At 41.8% G+C, this 22,173-nt stretch overlaps 1 protein-coding gene across 1 annotated transcript in view; it reads right to left on the minus strand.

Moving 5' to 3' along the window:
* Window positions 1-619: 619 nt before the first annotated feature.
* Window positions 620-22,173, minus strand: part of ppp1r14c (protein phosphatase 1, regulatory (inhibitor) subunit 14C) — a 23,526-nt gene continuing 1,972 nt past the window's right edge. Inside the window, exons 2-4 of the mRNA XM_023401175.2 lie at window positions 5,824-5,907; window positions 4,934-4,966; window positions 620-3,162 (exon numbers count right to left, since the gene is read on the minus strand). Of these exons, the coding sequence (XP_023256943.1) occupies window positions 3,088-3,162; window positions 4,934-4,966; window positions 5,824-5,907 (192 nt within the window). The 3' untranslated portion in view covers window positions 620-3,087. The remainder of the gene's footprint in view (window positions 3,163-4,933; window positions 4,967-5,823; window positions 5,908-22,173) is intronic.

Raw genomic sequence — 22,173 nt, forward strand, 5'->3', positions numbered from 1 at the left:
GGTATTTATGCTAGCCTATAAGATAACTGGTGGCTTACCTGTAACTTAGTCTTATGGTGTATTTACCGGCCATACATAAGAGTGGGTGGCGGAATCATCAGAGAAATTGGTTTTCCGACTGGGAAAATTTAAAAATGTCAGAAAAAATTTTGGTAAAAGACTTGACAGGTTTTTGATGTCATATATGCAAAAATATGGTGGACAAAAGTAAATGTTTGGTTGATGATATGATACATTTGGTTAATTATTAATTCATATTGCATATTAATTTTTTCTAATTTATTAGAAATATTTATTTATATTAATTTGTAATATGGTGTTAGTTTGTAACTGTTAGTTCTGTCCTTGTAGAGTGACGTAGATTAGTTAGGAAAGTTATTTATCAGCAGTAACCCCAATAATAAGTAACACAAATACTGGAAACAGCTATCATATATAAATAGAGCATATCTTCTTTGTAGCATCTACTGAAGTTGACATCCCAACTTGGGAGACGGGACCATCCGAGGAACATGTGAATGCAGCATAACTCTCAACAAGAAAGCAATCAAGCAAACTAGTGCTTTCAATAGAGCCCAGAGAGACTCGTCCTTCATCCATGAAGACACACAGGGGGAAATGTGTTTAAACAGTACAGAGTCATTCTGCATTTTTATTATCAGCAAAAACAAACCACACATCACATTACATTTTAAAAACAAGAACGCTTATTGTGGATGTACAGAAAACAAAACTGCAGCTGAAAAACTGAATATTTTAGTCTTAATAATAATAATAATAATGATAATAAAGGTATAAAAAAGGAAAGTGTTTCATTTTGTGAAATAAAAACCTTTGGGCCAACAAAATGTTCCCTTCAACATGCTACTTTAAAAATACATGCAAATGTAAAGCTCTCTAGTATGGACACTTTCAAAATACTCTCCACATGAAATCCCATAAATTATAAAATATCAGCCTATTGCCCCTGAACTGTTTCTTGACAGAGAAAATCCTAAGGAGTACCTCGACATGAATCCTGGAAGCATCTCAGCTGCCTATAATGGCTTCCTCTTCGACTTTTCCTTCCCATTCACTGATCCAGAAAACACATGATCTCTTTAAATAAATCAACCAGTCCGGCGACACAGCTCCAGCCCTGTTCCGACCGAGGAGTGGAAATGCGAAGGAGGACGCCACTCTAGACTGCACTCCATCAATAAAGACACACACATTTCTTTCAGACACATTTCTCTGGCATCAATCGACAGTGAAAACGCCTTTTATACAACCGAAACCTGGGAAGAACATCAAAAACAGCACCATTTTTAAAATTTCCTGGATTCTCTCCAACGTGACAGTTACGTTGTTTCAACACAAAAAGTTCTACAAAGTCGTACATGGTAGCTAAGTCAAAAAAGTATTTTTTGCTTGATTATAAGTTTATAATATCTATACTCTTTATGAATGTTTTCTCTGTTGTTAGCATGCAAGACGGGTGCTTTGCAAGTGTTATGTTAAAATCAAACATTGCCCTGCTTTTGTCTTTGGCAGCTGAGGGTATATATCTCTATATACTATATCACATGGCAGGTTCAGCTCTGCTCCATTCCTGTTGGTTCACGATTGACTGCTCGGAAATGAAACTGGGCCCAACCCCATAACGGAGTCATGATTGTACCAGAGCTTACAGGTTTTTGAGTGTGTTGGTTACCAGAAGGTCATTAACAACAATAAATAACTAAATCCACCTCTTAAACCTGGGATTATGCAATTACAACATATTTTCTGCAACCTGGAAAAGTCTGAAACATCCTACTGGAAGACGTTTCACAAACCTATCAAACAAATCTCTGTGGAAACGCTGCGTCACACCAACGCCTCCATGACGTCTAACATTTAGGATGTAATACTCCCAGTTTTGGCACACCTTCCCTTGCAGGACCTGACAGGTTTAAATGTCAAAGTTTCAAGTTGTCTTCAGGTTCTGACTCAACCGTATTCGCCTTTTAGGTTGTCAGTAGTTAAGGTTCAGTGCTGAGTAAAAGGTGAACTGATCCTGAATGTCTTTAAAGGCAACACCAACCACTATTAGAGAGGCTAGTCAGCAGAGTTAAGTGAAGCCGGGTGTGAGAAACAACTAAAATGTTTGGGCTTGGTGCTTAAACCTCAACAACCAACTGATATGTATTCTGATGAGGGACAGCAATGAACAACATCACGTAACATGATAAGTGAAAGGCTGCCAATCATACAGGTGTTGTAGCGTCATACAGAGAGCCGCAACACCCATCATGCCTCGCTGTGATGAAGAGTGTACCAGAACAGTGGGAAAAAAAGTTAAATAAAATCTTCACACTAAAATGTCCCCACTCTCCAGATTTTACACGTCACAAAAGGACGGAACTGATGTACTAACGCCTTGTGCTGAAAATAAAACCACAGATCTCCCTCACATCTCCTTTGCAAGCACTGACGGAGTTAGGATAAGGAGGTTGACTTAGAAGTAGGACAAAAATAAAAACTGTTGAAGACCACATTTCAATCACGTGAACAATAAATGGCAACATACAGTACATTTTTAAAAAGAAGTAACAGCAAAACACCTCAGTAAAAAAGAGAAAACCATGAAGCACTGTGTGTACATAGTGCTACAGCTAATTTCACACCTACTGCAGTACAAACTTTTTTTTTCTTTTTTTTTCCCCACCACCTCCCTTTTTGAGATTTATCAGTGTTTTAGTCTGTATGGCTGTCGGGATTACAGCATCGGCTTGAAAAGTTTTAACATGGCTCTGAAATGTGGAGTTAGGTGGTATTCATGTTAAAGCACGGTTGCAGTTCTGGCACGTTGCAGGGTTTGACATTTTCATTTTTCACCACGTTGGCTCTGTTTCGCTCACGTACCTTTCAATAGTCAAATAGTATAATACACCTTGTTGTGCTATATGCATGGATTTTATGGTGTGTGTGTTTGCAGGTTGCAGAATAGTTACTAATGTTTTGATAAGTTATTGTGTGTGATGATGACAGTCCATGTGGGGTGGGTTAAGCAGGTGGAGCTGAGATGATCTAGTTTATGTTTGATTGGTGTTGATGTGAAAGCCATTATAGGCCCTTCTTAGTTGGTGCACTGAGTTTTCTCATTCCCCTTATCCTGCCCAGCAACTCCCGGACAAAGTCCTGAAGGGAGGGAAAGAAAAAAAACAAGTTAGACTGACAGCTGCACTCATACGCATTCACACATACACGCACACACACACACACCGGTGACACACATTTCTTTCTTAAATGATTTAACATACAATTACCAAACCGTTTCTGTATGGTTTCGGCTGTATTGGGATGTGATCGACACAAGACAGGTCCCACATGAACGTGGGGAACGTAAGTAATTGGTTGCTGACTTCCCACCCCAGACTTCTACCTCATCTAACACTCAAATTCAAAAATCAGGCCCATACAACTTCTTCTTCTTCTTTTTACAGTCTAATATTGTAATCTGATGCAATATGACTGCCAGCTTCTCATTCATTACGATCCGACCGAAATAGATGTTCTGAAGTTGCTAGTGCCACAGGGAACTATGTGAGTGAAGGAGCCTGTGATGTTGAGCAAAGCTGACTGAAACATCCGACTTTGTGCTGCATGCATGTAAGACAAACAGCCAGAAGTAATACTAAAGGGAGGGAAAATAAACACTGCGCAACAAACTCAAATCGTGATGGTAATGTCTTTTAAATAACGAGAAGGAAATAGTGGATTGTGAGACAAAGGTTAGTCAGTAAGGAAGGGGGGCAAAGACATTCCTCATCTTGGGTTTAAGCGAGAGGTTGTGTGGAGGTCCGTGACAGTGTGACTGCAGTGGGGAATATGCTGGAATATAATCCCCCTCATTATACCAGGGCTGACACCGCTCGTGACCTAATTACTGATGTCTCCCCCTCCTCTCTCGCTGCCTCTGTACCTCTCCTCCTCCTCTTTCCTCTATACCCTGATCTGTCGTTCTCACTCTAGCTGTCCTCTCACATATCCTCTGCATCCCTCTATTCCCATCTCTTCGCCATGACTTCTATCCCTTACTTCCTCACCCTTCATCTCTGTCTCCTACTGTACTGTACATTTTTCCACCAGTGCTCTCACTCTCTTCTTTCATCATTTTGTCTTTCACTGTTTATCCCCAGCTGATGGCGTCCTTGCGGGAGTGTGTTAAAATGGCATCTGCGCTTCCCCATACTCAGCAGATTACAGTGCATGGGTGTGTGAGCATGGGTGTGTGTAGGTGTGACACATATAAGAGGGTGTCAACCTTGGTGGCCACTAGACTAGCTTTGGATATCAGTGACCTTGTAGTGGTCGTCACAAGCTGACCTAATACCACACACACACACACACACACACACACACACACAGATGACAGATGGGGAGCCCAGGCTGGACAACATCACCGTATGTGGAGGTAATGTGATTGGTCTATACCACCTATAATCACCAAAATAGCTTAACCCTGCCTCACCCCAACCCAAACCCTTAACACCTTTACACACACACATGCACCCATTCACATACTCACAAACATATTAAACATACTCAAGTCCCTTGCCAAGTAAACAAGATACAGTGTGTGTATATGTAAAACTATCAATCGGTGTCCTTTGTGTGTATGTGTGTGTAGGTCTAAGGTCCTTTTAAACTCTATGTCGTATTTAGGTCAGGGTGACAGTGGAAAGAGACTGATTTGTGTGTGTGTGTGTGTGTGTGTGTGTGTGTGTGTGTGTGTGTGTGTGTTTGTGTGTGTGTGTGTGTGTGTCATCATACATTAATTAACAACACACATACATCTGGGACATGATGGTTCAACAAACAGAGTCTACACACTGCAAATTGAATAGTGTATGTGAGCATCAATAATGTCTAGGTCGCTGACATTGACAGACACACTAAACATACTAACCTCTGTTGGTTTGTAGCAGTCTATTAATGATTCCTGTGCAGGGAGGGAAAACAGAAAGAGGTGTTCAGGGATTAGACTTGTCTTCAATTCACTGCAGCTCCTGGACTTTTCTTTTTTCTTTTTTTTTTTTTTTACAAGTAGCTAAAAGTAAATGTAAGTGTAAGTAAATGTATAAATCTACATTTGGGTTCTGTCTTGTTGGTGGTTGGCGTATGGCTTTTGCTTATGCGCATAGCCGTTTCAAATGTAGATGAAATAATGTCACCTTCCAGTACAGTCAAAATGGAAGAAAATGCTTTGGTATCAGTCTGCCAGAACTGAAGTGTCTTTGAATGCATCATTAAGAATCATACAGGGAGAAATCCAACACACACACTTTTTTTTTTTTTAAAAAGGCAGCGATACCAATTTCTCCACTGACTGGAGACTCAATAGACCAGCATGAAAGACTTTTGGTGTATCCCATGTGGAAAACCTGATGTGTAGCTCTCAAGGTGCATTCAGACAGAACAAGAAGCATAACTGCAAGCCGGTGGAAAGACAGGAGTTGGTTAATGTCTGTTCACAGGGGGATGAACAAAAACTGCACAAAACATCCAGCAGTCAACGTGATAACTGGCCTCAAGTTCTGTCTGAACATACTTGTAGTCTATTATCATTGTATAACCCACTGATAAAGAATGTATGTATGAGTTATGCTCAATCATACAAGTCTATAGGTCTTGGAAGCACAGAACATTACAGCTTGGTGATATAAAGTGCAACTCTTTCCTTTCACTTCTAAATCCCCTATACATTGACACTTGCATTGTATATTCCACTGGTGTTTGCTAAAAATAGACATTTGGATACAAAGACAGACACACACAGACACAGACACGGGGGTGTACCTGCAGTTTGCTGGCTCTCTCGTCGTCACTGTTGACCTCCAACAGGTCATCGATGTCTATCTCCACCTCTGGCATCTCCTCCTCCTGGAACATAAAGACGCTCTTGGTTAATGAGCCGCTGAGACAGAGGCACGTCAGGAAGACAAGGACGTACAAGAGGAGAGGATGTGAACAGGAAATTGAAATGGAAAACAAAACAAGAAGCTTTGTGTTGGAATGACCACCTCCAAACACTGATGCATATAATTAATGTTGTAACGTCCTTTTTCTTTTTGTGACAGCAAAATCAACCCCAATTACACGCTTTCTCTCACTTTCAGTTCCTTCATTTCAACTCTCAGCACGAATCCCAGTCTGTATTTAAAACACTGTTTCCACGTCCCTTCACTCTAAGCTCCAAAAAGCTCAAACATACTGTATATTTGCCTGTGAGGAGCAGACTTCATATGGAAATGTCATTGCGCCGGGGCAGGGCCATTTAGTGGCTCGGTGGTTAGAGGCTGTATTCAGCTCAACACCACTTCAAAAGGTCCTGTGTTCCTCTGGTTCATTTTCTTCCACCACAAGGCTTGTGCAGAGGAGGTATGCAGGGAGGATCAACCCTTCCCTCCCAGCTACCGCATGATGCATCCTCCAAACTCTCCCTTCTGGGAATTACAGCCAAAGAAACCATGTAAAAGTGCAGCTTCTTCATCCAAGTAATGGCCTTTACCAACAGCTCAACTGCTCACTGACAGCATACTGGATGATTTCAGCAATTTCACCCCAGTGTACCTTGGAAATATGTTCATACTGGACGATCCCACACTTCACAATTTAAGTCCAATGCCAACATTCAGTGCCAGTGCAGGGAGTACTATGCCCTTTATGTACTGAGGTGGAAAGAGAGGGTGTGTAGGTAAGGGAGGTGGATTGTGATTGTTGCATATCAGACTTTCATGCAGTAAACCACAGTTTTCATTATAGGCCTGCAATTAATGTTTGACTTTTAATTAACTGCAGTCTTTTCCTATCCTTATCCATCCACATTTTTTTTTCCATAGCCATGATCTTATCCGAACCTTGACTATATCAGAGTTGCGAGAATTTAAACAACACTGGCATCAGACCAACAAAAAAAAAATGTATTCTGGGGTTCACCATCCCTTGGGGACTAAAACTATAGGCATCTATTTGCAGAAAATAAAGAAGCCAACTATAGGCCCAAAGAACACGACTGGCTGATGATAAACATGATGATAAGTATATAGAGTCTTGTGGCACCATTTCATTGCGTTGTCTCTGTCTCTGAACGCCGTATGATGCAACACAAAGTTCAGACCCATTTCATTTTCTGTATTTTCTATTGCCTCTCAAAGCATTATGGGTTCGCAAGCAACATGGGAGCGACCTGAAAAAAGGGAGTTATTGAAAGCTGAAAAGCAAATTAAGTTGATTTTGCAGCAATTTTCTGAAAAATAAGGAAAAAAGAAAAAATGATATAATGGTGGGTTAGGAATATTAATTTTCTTTTGCCAAAGAATAAGTCACATACTAGCTTGAGAGCAGTGGCTTGGCCACAGCAACGAGCAAGAAGTGGTGCAGGCAATTTCTTTGCTTTGGGTGGGTCTCCCTAAGACCCTTGTTTTCTGATAATACTTCATTCCTGTGGTATCTCTCAGTGGAAGGCTATGTGCCATGAACCATGTGGGCCCTAATCTACACCAAAAAAAAAAAAAAAAATGGTACTCCAGAGAAGCCCATTCTATTATTTACTTCAGCTGGAAGGCTCAGGTTCATACATAGTGAACATAGTCATTGACAGCAAACGTGACTGAAAGATTTAACACCTTCTTGCTGGGTGCATGCTGTCGAACATCCCTGGACCACAATACTAAAACTGACTCTAGCTCTTAGTTGTGTCTGTGTGTGTGTGTGTGTGTGTGTGTGTGTGTGTGTGTGTGTGTCTGTGTGTCTGTGTGTGTGTTTGTCTGTAAGCCTCTCCGAGGACTCCTGTATGCTTTAGGCTGGAGCGTGCACTGGTATTCAGACACAGGAACAGGGAGGATGGAAGGATGATTTGATTTTAGCTCTCAGCATTAAAGCTCAGTCACTGTGATTTCAGTTTTGCGTGGGTGGGTTGATGTGCACAGAATGAAATTAGCTCACAATTATACCTCTGAAATTACAATACCAAATGTAGGAGACATGGCAAGAGGCAAGAGCGGTACATTATGTGCTGTATGTTTGACAGCATGACTACAGAGGAATTACTGTACCGAGTGCAACTGAGGTTTTTCATAGGCCTATAAATGATTAACTGTGAATATGAATTTAAAAAAAGGAATGTGCAACATGGAGACCTAAACTCATAACTCTTGTTTACACAGTAAAAAATTCCACTTGACATGTGTGACACTCATACCTGGCTCATACATATCTCATCTGCATTAGTTCACTCACACACTTAACACTCATACAAACGCTTACACACATAGCTGGTCCACCTTCATCCTTATTCCTGAGCCGTTAAGAGGCATTTACACAACCAGCATTTTAAGCATCTCGGTCTCTCTAAAGACTAGCTGAGCGTCCCCTTCGACATCTTGCTCTGAAATCTCTCTCCGTGTCTTAGTGAGAGGGTCTTGCGCTGAAATCCCCCCCGTTAAGGAAATGGAAAAGAGAGACGGAGAATTGAGGGGAATGTGGCAGAACATATCAAAGCCTGTCATCTATTAGTATTGGAGTGCAAGCGTGGTGTAACCAGAGGACTGAGGTTATATGCAAATGCAAAACATCAGAAGAGAGATGAGCTATTTCAAACTGAGGAAAGGAGGAAGAAATGGATGAAGGAGCAGAGAAAGAGAGAGATGGAAAGAGAGAGGAGGCAGTTGTGTTGTGTAGAAGGGAGGAAATGATAAAAATAATGCTGTTGCCATTTGAAATTCTCATACTATTAGTGTTTGTATTTTAACTTTTTGACATCTGTTATATCACATAAAATTATTATGTCTTAAACTTTGCAATATTATAAGAAAATAAAACATAATTTGCAAGAAGAAAACAGAGGTAGCCTACAAACCGAACCGCAGTGACTGCAATTTGGCTAAGCTAGCTTGTTAGCCAGCCTAAGCTAATTTACCCACTTTTTCCTAACTGTTCTCTCCTGTAATTGAAAACTCAATTTGATGCTCCAACATTTTAGAAGTTTGTTTTAGCACATAAATAAGGAAGTAGCCAAATCATTACAGAGAAAAAAAAGTAACACCAGATAAACTAGTCCTGCCAAAAGGCCTAGCTTAGCAGAGTAGCAGTAACTGCCATCTCTGCTTTCTCTGACTATGGGGAAATTAACATGATTTGAAACAACAACATCTTTAAATCACATATAAAATGTATTAAAATAAATCAAATTGAAAAGGAAAAGTTAACAGATTATGATTGTATACTGTGTTTTTTTTAGTTAGCTACTGCTTTTTGTAACAGGTTGAAAACCATCATTTGGGTAGAACAACTGAAATGTCAATCCACTATTTTCTAGGCTGATAGATTAAGTGAAGCAGTGCCCAGAATTTCAAGGCAATCGCAAAAACAAGGGATGAGATGTGTAAAAAAGCAATAGGCCTAGTGGCTGGTGTCCTGCTCACATACTGTGCTCTGCTGGTTTCCATACAGAGAGAAGCTTCAGCCTAATAATAGAGATGAATAAGTGAATTAGAATGAGTAACAGTCAGGAGGGGGAATTTAACACACTGACATACTTCTTAAGGGGGTTGAGGGCAAAGGACAATGTTATCTATCTATCCATCCATCCATCCACTTATTTGGGTGCATAATTTCGAGATGTGCTCGAACGCTAACTATTACATAGCTTGCGTACAACTTCATCAATTTCATTCAGTTTTGCCGCCAACTTACCAAAATCCAAAGAATCTCCAAACAGGGCTTTTTAGATTGCTTGGAGTGCAAATCACTATCTTTGTGGTGGAGTTGATTTGTGAACTCTCTGCCATCATTACCACATGTTTGTTGTTGAATTATTCGCTCTTTTCAGTTTGACCCACATTTCTTTTTTTCCAATCAGTGAAAGTGACTTTGTGTGACTCCTGTCCATCATGCAGTGCATTCAGTGCAAGTCACGAGGCAGACAGCTGTGGTAGTGCCGCTTTTTTAATTTTCACAAATCGAATTTAGAATATTTTTTGAGCTCTGGTCAGTCTGCCTAGTGTTAATGTTTGAGAGTATGTGTGTGTGTGTGTGTCCCTGACAATTCCACTTGTCAGCAGGCAGTCCGTCACCCTCTGTCACTGTGATTGGTGATGACTAGGGAAGCATGGCCTGTGTGTGAAGCATGACTGCAGGCAATCACAGACGATGTGCAGGTCTTCACACACACACACAGTCTTTTTTTTTTGCCACCATCAATCATCTGCAGAGAACTGCTCACCACAGGGCCTTGTCTCTCTGTGGAGCTTGTGAGAAAGTACCTAAGTGTGTTAAATATACTCCATGCAATGACAAGAATGGAAACACACTTGCACATTCACACACTTAACATGCAGATCAACACTGAAGTTGTTGTCGTCCTGCTGGTGATTGAGAGCCTAAAATAGTTGAGGTCACACCCACCACCCTAGGGAAAATAATTTTCCATCTTGCCAGCAGTTGGGTGATAAAATGACAGTGCACATTCTCAGGAGACAGGGAGGGACAACCTGAGACACACATACACACAGAAATACATCCAAAATAATGAAAAATAAGATCTGGTTTAGATAGAGGCATAGGTTCAAAAGGCTTCCATACAAATCAAAAAGAACCTCATGCTAAAAATATTTACTTTATGGGAGATATAGCTAGGTATCTTTTTTGTTGTTTTTAATATGATCTCAGGCAGCAAGAAAACAATAGAAACCAGACAGAAATAAAGGAACGAGATGCCTGACAGCATGTACTTGTTCAAGAGAACCACAAGGAGACAGAGACTATCTGTTGCAAACAACATACAATTTCTACCTGTGTTGTTGAGCATGTAGTACATTCACATAGGAAACACAGCAAAGACAATATACATGAAAAATTCTAGCACGAAAACAAAAAATGACTTTGTTTTCAAGGATGGTGTTGTGGCACACTATTGGCACACACTACAATGCATTACTGAAATAAAGAGGCTACTCACAGGTGAAAGCTGAGGAGACGCATGTGTAGGCAACCAGTTCAGAAATCACTGTATATATTCTTAGACAATATACATGTTGGTGAAGTTATAAAATCTAAAATGATTTAACCCTTGTTTGCATAAGTGCCAGTATAGTTTAGTTTACGACTTGTATGTTTTATAATTGGGAAGCAAATTAAGTATTTGTGTTTTTGAAGCATAGAAGCGGCCTTTGTTGCAGATGAGAAGAAAGACATCGTGACGAAAACAGGAAAAGAGAGTAAGTGTGTATATTATGTGTAGAGGATAGTGTGTGCAAGAGAGATAACAAGGAGCCAAGTGTTTGTTGCGATGAAGGCAACTTTGTATAGACTGTGTATGCAAGCCGGCGAGCAAAAGAGAGTCAGATCAGGACAAACGGAGAGCGAGACAGGCAGCCAAGTGTGTTCGTAATTTGCAGAGAAAGTGTGTGCATGTGTGTCAGACTTGTTTTGACCAACAGCTATGCAGCCGGCAGCATTTTCAGTCTGGTTAGTCTATGATGAAGCGAAAGTTAATGTAAGCGGCCCGACCCTGTGACTCACCAGAAAAACTCTATTCAGACTCTATTCAAACACTCAACATGAACAAAGAGTCAAACTCCTTCTGACAGGGCATCACTTCACTCGGCCAAGTGATTCATTATTATTCCTATTCATAACCTATTTATATGAACCAGAACTACCAGTTATATTGAACTGTGCTTAGACCTCAAATAGCTGCAAAAGGCTTTAGCTGAGGGCAGCTACCCAGAAAGATAATTATATTACATAGATTTATCATTTCAGAAAATGTTCTACTTTCAGTATGCCATGGAGTCCACAATCTAAAGTTAATGATTAGATAATGGTTGGGTAGCTAGCTGCTGGCTTGTGCTTAAAATACCACAGTGAAAGAGTTGAGAGAGTTGTTGCACCCTCAAAATAAAGTCTGTTTGAGGGGACACATTACAACTGGGGATCTATGGGTCACATGACGGACAGACAGATAGGTTAGTTTTCAGTAGCATTGCTAGCCTGTTAGACTCATTCATACAGTCGTATTAGCACTGAATCAAATTCTGTAATGTGTGTTTCTGTCGTCCAGCGAAAGACTTCCATCAGCTGTGTTCAGGATGTCTGGCCGGAGAAACATCGGATTACGAGGAAAATACAAAGACAAAACATATCAAGTCCTACTGAAATATTTGCATTGCAACATTAAAATAATACATAAGACAACATATAAGATGACATTGAAAAATTAAATTTCAAAATAAAAATGACTATATGACTTTTGCACTGACACTTTAAACTCGTATGTGGCTATTTGTTGATATAGCAGTAGTACGAAATGAGAAATTGTGCCATTGATTATTTTAGCACTAGGCTGCAGCATTACTGCAGCCTGGGCATTTGGCAGGTAGGGCACTAATGTAGCTAAAAGGTTTTGTCTGGAGGATCATGGCAGCTGTCAGGTACACTAGCTGAAAATGGAGGATTAGCGGCCGACACACTGTCTATCAGTTGTCATTTTGTCAGCAGCCATTTTCTGTGTGTGTGTGTGTGTGAGTGTGTGAGTGTGTGTGTGTGTGTGGTTATGTTCTAGTGGTACAAAGAGCACGGGAACATTCAGTCTTTACCTGTAATGGTATATTGAAGCTGAGTGTCTCGGTAATAATACTCACAAAATGTGGCTGACATTGACAGATCCCCCACATCAGTTAGATAATACTGAGAGCACGAGCGGGTGTGCACACACGCGCACACACACACACACACACACACACACACACACACACACACACACACACACACACACACACACACACTCTGATCCGGTTTCAAAGAAAAGTTAACTAGTAAATAAGATAATAACACCTACGCTCCTTAGTCACAGATCTGTATGAAAATTATAAGATGATAGGACAGGAAGAAAGCAAGGAGAATTTTAAGGAGATGCTAAAATGTTCAAACAATACTGCAAACAAAGAAACATCATTAAAAAGTAGGACACAAAAAAGAAGAAAAGATATAATAAATCAAACAATGAAATGACGTGCGTTAAATTAGGGACCTTGCAGAGAGTTAAAAAAGATTGCAAGAGGGAAGTGAAAACAAAGAAGAGAGGTATGTATGAGAGCAGTAATTAGAATACATAAGAGGAGAAAATGAAGATACAGGGAGATGGGGCGCGCACAGATAAGTGGGTCACAGATGATGAGGCAGAGGGGAAGGAAGAGGAGGATTGTGCAACACAGTAAAACCTCACAGCTCAGCTTTCTTCCTCTCTCCGCACTGCCATGCTGTGTCACATCAAAGCGAGGAGGAGCTCAAGGTTGGATGAATTCATCTTATGAGACCCAGTGGGGTGAGGGAGAGAAACCATCACACGACAAAGAGTATACGGTGAAGATGGGACGGGGAAAAAAAAGATGGGAAGAGTGGAGGATCAAAGCGGACAAGGGCACAGAGGCAGAAGACAATTTTTACAAAGAATTGGGAAACGAAAGAAAAAAAAATCTTAGAACAGTAACTACAGATGGCGCAATGGTAAAAACAACCGTTTTCTACAGCATTTTCCCTCCACATCCACCCCACTTCCTCCATCCCCCGCCTTCCAGCACCTATTGCCCCTCCAGTGAAGCAGTTTGCTGAAACCGTACAGCACAGATGAAGTGACTTCACTGGATAAAGTTAGCTGCTGCAGCAAAAGCTCTTTCCCACGCTGATTCAGCTGCGCTCTAGAGGACACTGTACATCACAGAGGGGAGGGAGGTAGAAGAGAAGTGGTAGAAAACGGGGGTTGGAGAGAGGAATTAATCCCCAAAGGAACATTTCAGTTAAAAATAGGAATGATTATGGATGATGATTTTGCAAAGCTAATTGTCATGTAAATTCATCATTCACCCTTCATTGCTCACTCTTCATCTGAATAAGAAAGGTCACCCTTTCTGGGGGGGAAACCACAAACTCAGATTTAAGGTAGAAGCAAGACTGCAAGGAGTGATTTACAGTTAAGTGTTGGATTTCCTGTATTATATATTACATATTAAACCGTATAGTTTTTTTAGTTATATATTCGCCATTGTAACTGTGTTCACATTTTGTGATATAAAGTAACAGTGAACTGTGCACTTAAACAGCTTCCTCAGAAGTGCTTGTGTGACGGTCGACTGTCTTTGGAAACCCCCCCACACCATTCTGACGTCAGATGACTTCAACTTATCGAGCATAAACCAACGCTACTTACATAACTAAAGTTATGTAAAGCTATTTTAGCTTTGCGTCTCATAAGTGAGACAACTGCCTTGTTTCCGTTCTGCCATTCACTGTGATAGAGAGCAGCAACTGCAGCAAGCAAAAGTATCATGGTGGAGATGGATTTGCTAGACATAGGTTACTGAAAAGTCAACGATTACTGAGTCTTTCTTCAACTTGCTTAATGTTAATCATCAGCAGTCTCCAGCAGCTTTGGAAACTTGGAACACAAGCAGCTGAACCTTGCAGTCTCCATGTGGCATCTCTGCAGCCCCTGACATGTAGTTACACTTTGAGGAGGCACACGTCAGCTACAGCAAAGGCTCCAAAGTGATAGGATAAAACAACAGCTGCCCCTGTGCACATGCTTGTGTTGCAACACAAGGTCAAAATACTTAAAATCATCTCATCCTCCTTTGGTAAAAATCCTGATTTAAGCCCAGACTAAGTATTATTGTGGACTATCAGCCATAAAAAAAAAAAAAAAATACCAGCATCTGTCTTGTGACTTCATTTCACAGTTTTGTGGTTCAGGGGCGCATGATACACTTTACTGTATTTACCAGAAACACAGTTTCTCCCTCAGGCTGATATATTGACAGTCGGGGCCCATTTGGACCTTTGCCCTCAGTGCAAAGCAATGCCTTCGGCCAAACTGGACTTAAAGGGTCAATAGCATCAGGGTCACAAGCAGTCAGCCAGTCAGTCGCCACTCAGCAAGCGTAACAGCTATCTAGTTAAGACATTAATGGATTTATTTAAATTCAGAGGCAATGAGAAAACCCTTTGTTGTGGTGTAGCAGCAACAAAACAAAGCTGACCAAGAATAATCTCTCTTTTTTTTTTTTACACTTCTAATAGATCGCTGTGCTTTTTTTTTACTGATTGGATCCGTCGCTTCCAAATGTGCAGAGTCATTCTGCACGAGCAAAGGTGGATCTCAGGAAAACAACACACCCACATATGAACACACCCCACTGACTTTGAAAGTCAAAACAATGATCTTCCCTCCTCTCCGACTTTCCCTCATCTCCTTGTCAGGCCGTCTCCCTGTCTCTCAGACACACGTGAATGACGGCAGCGTGTCGCATCTTTTCGCAGCACCAACCGTAGAGAGTGAGTCAGTGTTTTGTACACAACCGGTTTATAAATTGTGCCGGCACGCTGACAATGAAACCAGTGATTAACTGGATCATCTCGGGATGGGAGGAGATGTCATAGGAAGACAAGAAAGTCAGTGTGTGAGTGGGAAAAGTCAACGTCTCTTCTTTTCACAGACTCGCAGTCTGCTTGCACACTTTGCAGCTGCTTCTCTTGTTCTTCTATCGGCCTTTAATCACTTTGCAGCAGACATCCAATATGAAACAAGCCTAAAGACTAAAATTAAAAATCGAAATGATCAAAATGGAAAGCAAGGCACTTGACAATGATTGTGAATTGCACTTGCCATTTTAAGATCTTTTTTCCCGTATCACTCTGCCTTGGGACTCGAGGGCTATATTTGCAAGACCTGTATTTCAAGTTAATAACCTTCAGATATTTTCCAGATCTTTTTATTTTTCGCCTTATCCATCTTTATTTTCTCCAGCAGGCAGATTGATATGCCTCCCCAGGGTTGGCAATAATATCTAAAACCACTCTGACAGCATTATACTATCACAGCTAAGCCCATAAACACAGCATACAGGGTTAATAGAGTGGGGAAACCACAAAGGAGGAGCTGGGAAGGGAAGAGGAAAGCAGTGAAAGATGGAGGCTGACAGAAAAAAATTAATAAAATCACATCATTCCATTTTATCATGATTATTTTTATTATTTTCTGAACATTATTTTCTCTCCACTTATCTATTTGAAAGTTTGTCTGTCACCAGATATCACATTATCAGTGTATCAATTAAGCCTATTTAAATGGTTACACTCGCTGGAATCACTCATCGTATGTGATTAGCAGTGTCGACCACAGACATTAAACATGTGTGTGTGTGTGTGTGTGTGAAAGCCACACTGACAGTAGAACAAATGCTGGAGGGAAAATCACAAAGAGAGAGGCGGAGGAGGATGAAAAGCAGGTGGGTGGGCGTCCCGACGGGTCAGACGCCGAGGCGAGAGGAGAGGAGTTAAAGTGTAGAGAATGACAGCAGGATGGAAAAAATGTAAAAGAGATGACAAAACAACCGCATTGTGACCTCCGCCCTCAGTTTTGCTTTTTCAGATAGGCATTCGACACCTCTCTTCTGCGTGTGTGTTTATAACAGTTCAAGCAGCTGGTGGCTATCTGCTGCCTAAGAAGGCCGTCTTGTCAGCAACTCTGACTTGTTTAGCAGCAGATGCATGTGTCTGCAGGTGTTATGTGAAATGTGTCGACACGTGCTCGGACACAGACGCCAAGCGAGTACAGGTTATCTATTTTTGTCTGTGCGATTGTAATGGTAGAGAGATAAATGACTTGTTTTCCCAGCGCAGACAACAAACACAACAATGACCCCCACACCTCCCACCCTCCCCCAGATCCATAAACACATCACTGCCACTCATTAAAACAAACATCTAAATTGACTGGTGAATTCTGCGAGTGGTTGTACCTGTCAGCTGAGCTAATGCTAGTCACTCTGAGCCCTATTTCATAATATGTGCATCCATTTTTCTTCCTCTTTTCCTCTTTTTTCCCCCACACCTTCTGTAGTGTGTTCTCTAATTTTTGATTTTAAAACACATTTTGAGGGCAACCACCTTAAAAATAATGAGGTAATCAACCTTAGCCCACTTCCTGTCGCCAGTCGGTTTTAGCTGTGCTCAATTGATTACACCCATCGGCTGTCAGAGGTGATGGATGCACATTTGAATGGGCCAGTAAAGTGGGAAATAATGAAGACGCCTCCTATAAACCTGCAGCAGACCATAAAATTCAGTCTGTTTACACATCTACGTTTACAGTAGGTGTACATACGTACATACAGTATATCCAGATCTTAATGATAACATGATGCTTCTGTCTTTGTGTGTCAATATGTGTGTGTTTGTCCCTGACATGCTATTCCTAAACCTATTGAACTTTGCTAATGACCTGGCTTGAATTGCACTCTTTACTCCTCCTCTGCTGCCCTATGAGGTTCACATGATACACAGTCGTTCTCCTTCCCAGCAGGAAAAACATGAGAGGCAAGCGAGGGGAAAGGTTATTGACAAGGTCACAGGAGAAAAGAGAGGCGGAGGAGGGGATAATGGTGTAGACGGAGAGGGATGAAGATGCTCATTTTGTCAGCGTTAATGCTTAGAGGGAGGCAGAATTCAGCAACAAAACCCAGATTCCACACACACACACACAAACACCGCCTTGAGACAGACCTCCCCTCCCACCCTCGCTTCTTTACTGTGGTGATGATTATCCAGAGAGAAAGAGAGCACCAGACAGAAGAGTCAGTATTATCCTCGAGAAGATGCTCCTGATGATCTCCCACTTCCCCTTGCTCCATTTGGTCCAAATATGCACACTGACCTGTATATGAGTGTGTGAATGCGTGTGTGTGTGTGTTCATCCATTCATGGAAAGTACCCCCGACCGCTCACCACCCCATATCTGCCAAATAACAGCGGAATATCATCAACCCAAAAAAGCATGCATGGCCTTATACACACATCCATACACACCCATAGACACGGACAAACACACACACACACACACACACACACACACACACACACACACAAGGCCTGAGGGCAGAGCACTGTGTCTGTGCTTGTACACATGAATAAGCTTCATTGAGTGGGGCTCTATTGAAGCTGAGCCATGGAAAAGTAGGGCATTACAGTGTCTCTCTCCCCTCATTCTGCAGCTTGCACCCCAACAACACACAGACAAAACTGCAGAGTGTGCGAGCTTACGGCAGACTTACCACTCTATCACTCTCTGTCACTCTGTTATTCTTTCACACACACACACACACACAAAGTAAAGGCCTTTTCCTCAATAGCCTTCATCGATTGTGTTGAAGTGCTGCCAGACGGACTCATCACTGTTCTGACACATTCTGCCTTTTAATCACCTGGACTTGACCTCAGCATTTAACTGCAGTCCAGTACAGTCTAGTCTCTCATAGTGGGAAAGAGTGAGTGGGTTTTCATTTCCAGAAATAGTGAAGATGGTGTGAGGATGAGGATTATGCTTCAGCTAAGCGGAAGATTAGGCAAATTTACATCTCAGTATTCCCACAGGAATACAAAAGGAGCTTTTGATCAGATTACTTCAATACTGCAAAAATGTTGTCAAGTTTTTCCAGGGTACATGATTAAAAATGAGCCGATTAGGAGAAAATGGGCCCCCTGGGCTAAACACCCCTCCTATATAGCAGACTGAAAGAGGGTGAACATAGGTGCATTGTTTGTAGTCATTTTGTGTCTCTCTTTGGGGTTGTTTAGGGTCCCTGTTCTCGTTTTGTGTCTCTTTGTGGTTGCTTTGTGCCTTTAAACCGAGCTTTCAAAGAAGACATATTAACAGTCACTTCATACGGAGGCTCTGGGGCAGGGGCCCCTAACCTATCAGGCTCCTGGGCCTGTGCCAGGGAGGCCCGTTTGGTGATCCATGCATGGATCAAAAGCTATTCGTCCACATGTCTTTCAGATAATGCAGAGCAGAAGCATAAAGGATTTTCCCCCTTTTTTTTCCTATGGACTTCAGCTTCAAAGTGAAATCAAGGTTAGAGCTGAAACAGTCGGTCCGTTTACCAATTAGTCGACAGAAAATTATTCTGCAACATTTCCAATCATCGATTGATCATTTATGTCATCATTTGAACAAAAATGTCAAGCAGTCTTTCTTGCCAGCTTCATGCATTTGATAATAAATGTATCTTGTTTTAGACTTCACAACACTGTTACCTGGTTTTTAGTATTGTTTTATGATGTTGCATTGTGCTGTTTTATGCTCTTTTACCATCCTTTGGTTTCCAACATCAACAGGACCTGTCTGATAAATAAAGGTTAAATAGAAATTACCATATTAATCAATGGTGAAAATACAGTCACAGCCCAATCAAGACACAGTATACTGTTAAATTAAATCAGTGATGGTTATAGCCTCATTTACTTATACAAAAAATGTTTCATTTCTACTTGGTGGATAGAAAGAAAAGAAAATTGTTTCTATCCATAAAGCCAGTGAGGAGAAATAAATGCACATGAGGGAGAATTCCTCCAGCGACTTCTTAATAATGTGAGCATTGGCTTTTTAGAAAAATGATAAGGAGACAATAGGATGCTGTATTCTTAGCCCCTGCTGTATTAAGAGTTGTACTGGGAGCACTTGGGTCCTTGGCTATCGCTCTCCTTCCCTCTCTTTCTTTTCAAGTCACCCCTCCTCTCTGTTCTCCCCCTTCTCTCCTCTCTGTCCTCTGAAACAGCCAAATGAACAGAGGGGACATATCCCAGGAGAGCAGAGAGGAATCCATCTCTGACAGGACTCACCTTCTGTTATCCTGTAGCCCAGAGAGAGAGAGAGAGAGGGGAAGACACAGAGCAAGGCAGAGGCTGAAGGCAAATTAAAATCAATGTTGGACAAAACCATTGTAATGAAACACAGGAAGAGGGAAAGCTACTGGTAGATGGAGTAAAAGTTGGGTTTTCTCAAAGGAACAGTTTGATATTTTGATTATTAAGCTACTTGCTTTCTTGCAGAGAGTTCAATGAGAATATTAATCCCATCTGTATGCTAAAATATGAGGCTACAGAGGGTTAGCATAGCTTAGCATAAAAATAAGGGAAGACAAAATTTGTCGTTTTTACATATTAAATAAACAAGTGACATGGCCAGGTCAGCCATTTCCCCCGGTTGGCTGTTGTCTGTAGCTTCCTACTTAGCGAACACACTTTTGATATGTGAGTAAACCAGTTTTGGTTTCCAGTTAGCCTCTTTTGGATTTGTTTCTTGTGTTGTGTGCTAACTCCTTTTATTTTCTTGTTCTGCAACCGAGACATTTTTTGGACACAAGAAAATATCCCAGAAATTCTCACCAACCTATTATGGAAAAAATAAAATCCAATTTTGTTTGAGTTGACCCCGTCTCCACTGTGTTGCTTTCAGCATCAGCGCAACCAACCACACAAACACACAAACACACTCTGTAATGTTCTCTAGTATCAGGTTTTCTTATGAAACAGATACAGCGGCTGACCTTTAAGCCAGGCCAGCGCAGCCAAATCAGCAGTCTCTCCCTCGCTCTGTCACGCACACACATACACAAAATACACACCTTTGTCCACCTTAGGTCTTAATGTGGAGGTGTTAGCAGGCATGAAGCGGGTGTTACTTCCACTTTACAGTCATGTGACCGAACACCATCAGTAAAGCAGTACGCAGATGAAAGAATACTTTTAACAATGTGCCACAGTGACAGCGTGTCAAAATGAAGATGTACTCGTTTCATTACCTGCTATCCTCTGAAGTCCTGCCAGCCTCCTTGTCTTTCTACTGCCAGTCAACACTGTGCTTATTCAAGCATCAAGCATGTTCAGAATGGCAACGACGCCACCGAGCCAGGGGATTATCATGTGATATTATCCCATTTGCTGTGTGAAAGACATAATATGAGGAGGTGTCATGCTGCTGGGAATATCTATACTGAAGATTTCCCACTGTTAAATTGAAGTCAATACAAACGGGACATCTAAAGATAAGAGAGTGAAGTCTTTTTCAACAGTAAAGCTGCAATAGGGAAATAAAAGATGGATTTCTATCCGGAAATCGCAGCAGGGGATGTATCCCGTGATATGCAGAGTGTTTTTGATTATTCATCTAAATTTCCATTTGCATTAAACAAATCACAGCCTGATATACAAAACCACACATCCATTGGAAGAGAAACGCAAATACTGTGTGGCCCAGATGTGACTGTCTGAGACAAATACTGGGCCGGTGCATTCCAGCCCTCATCCAAACATCAACTCGGCAGGTGAGTCCGTGTGTGGGGAGGCATCATACGACGTGTAGATCAAATGCACCTGCTGACAACTGGACTGACACGCAGCCAAGAGCTGGCTTTGAAATGTAAACCAGTCTCAGACGGGCTATACTGCTCTAACCACAGTGGGACTATAAAGAGAGAGGGGGAAGCTCGCAAACAAAATGAAAGCCATAACAACAGCAGCTGAGAGTTGGACCGCTGCAAGAAAGATTCACTTCTGATGATGTTTTAGTAGACAGAGGCAGTATGGAGCTACAGGAGATCACAGTGGCTTTGTTTGAAAAGTGTATTTGCCTTCAGTATGGGCGAGAAATATTTGCATTGCAATGCTCTGTCAGCATAGGGACAATAATGCTTTCATGTTGACAGTCTGCATCAGCTGTGATTTGTGCAGGTGTTTCCCCTCTGCACATACGCGCACACTGCAATAAATCTTTGTAATTGTCTGATATGCAGCCAGTCCACTCTCGCACGTCACAGAAATGAATAACCACATGAGCACTAATGTGTACGTGGTGTCACTCTCTCTCTCACACACACACACACACATAAAATGCATCCCCACAGCCTAGTCTGGCATGTGAGCTGGCATGTGAGCATGCACATGTGGATGCAAGATCACAACGCCCATTTCATCTCTCATTGGCTGAGCCTGAGGTGACTGTAGCTATGCCTACAGTGTGTATGTGTGCATATGTCTGTGCAGACCCTCTGCTGTGAGGAAGGGGGTCAGAGCCAGAGGAGGGGATTGGCTGGTGAGGAGAGTCACAGCATCAGCACATCCTTAACCCACTGCCCTTCTTTCCTCTTCCCCAGTCCGCCTCTGCCACCCCCAACCCCTCACCCCCCACCCCAGCTTGGCTCTGGCAGCATACTGTGTGTGGCCACCACGGGCACACGCACACACACACACACACACTCCCCCAGCACCTACAGAATATCTCTCTTTCCGCGCCCCCCCCCCCCCCCCCCCCCC

This window comes from Seriola lalandi, unplaced genomic scaffold (genome assembly GCF_002814215.2).
Source record: "Seriola lalandi dorsalis isolate HSWRI2012SDOR001 ecotype SW California unplaced genomic scaffold, Sedor1 jcf7180002053531, whole genome shotgun sequence".
Lineage (NCBI taxonomy): Eukaryota > Metazoa > Chordata > Actinopteri > Carangiformes > Carangidae > Seriola > Seriola lalandi.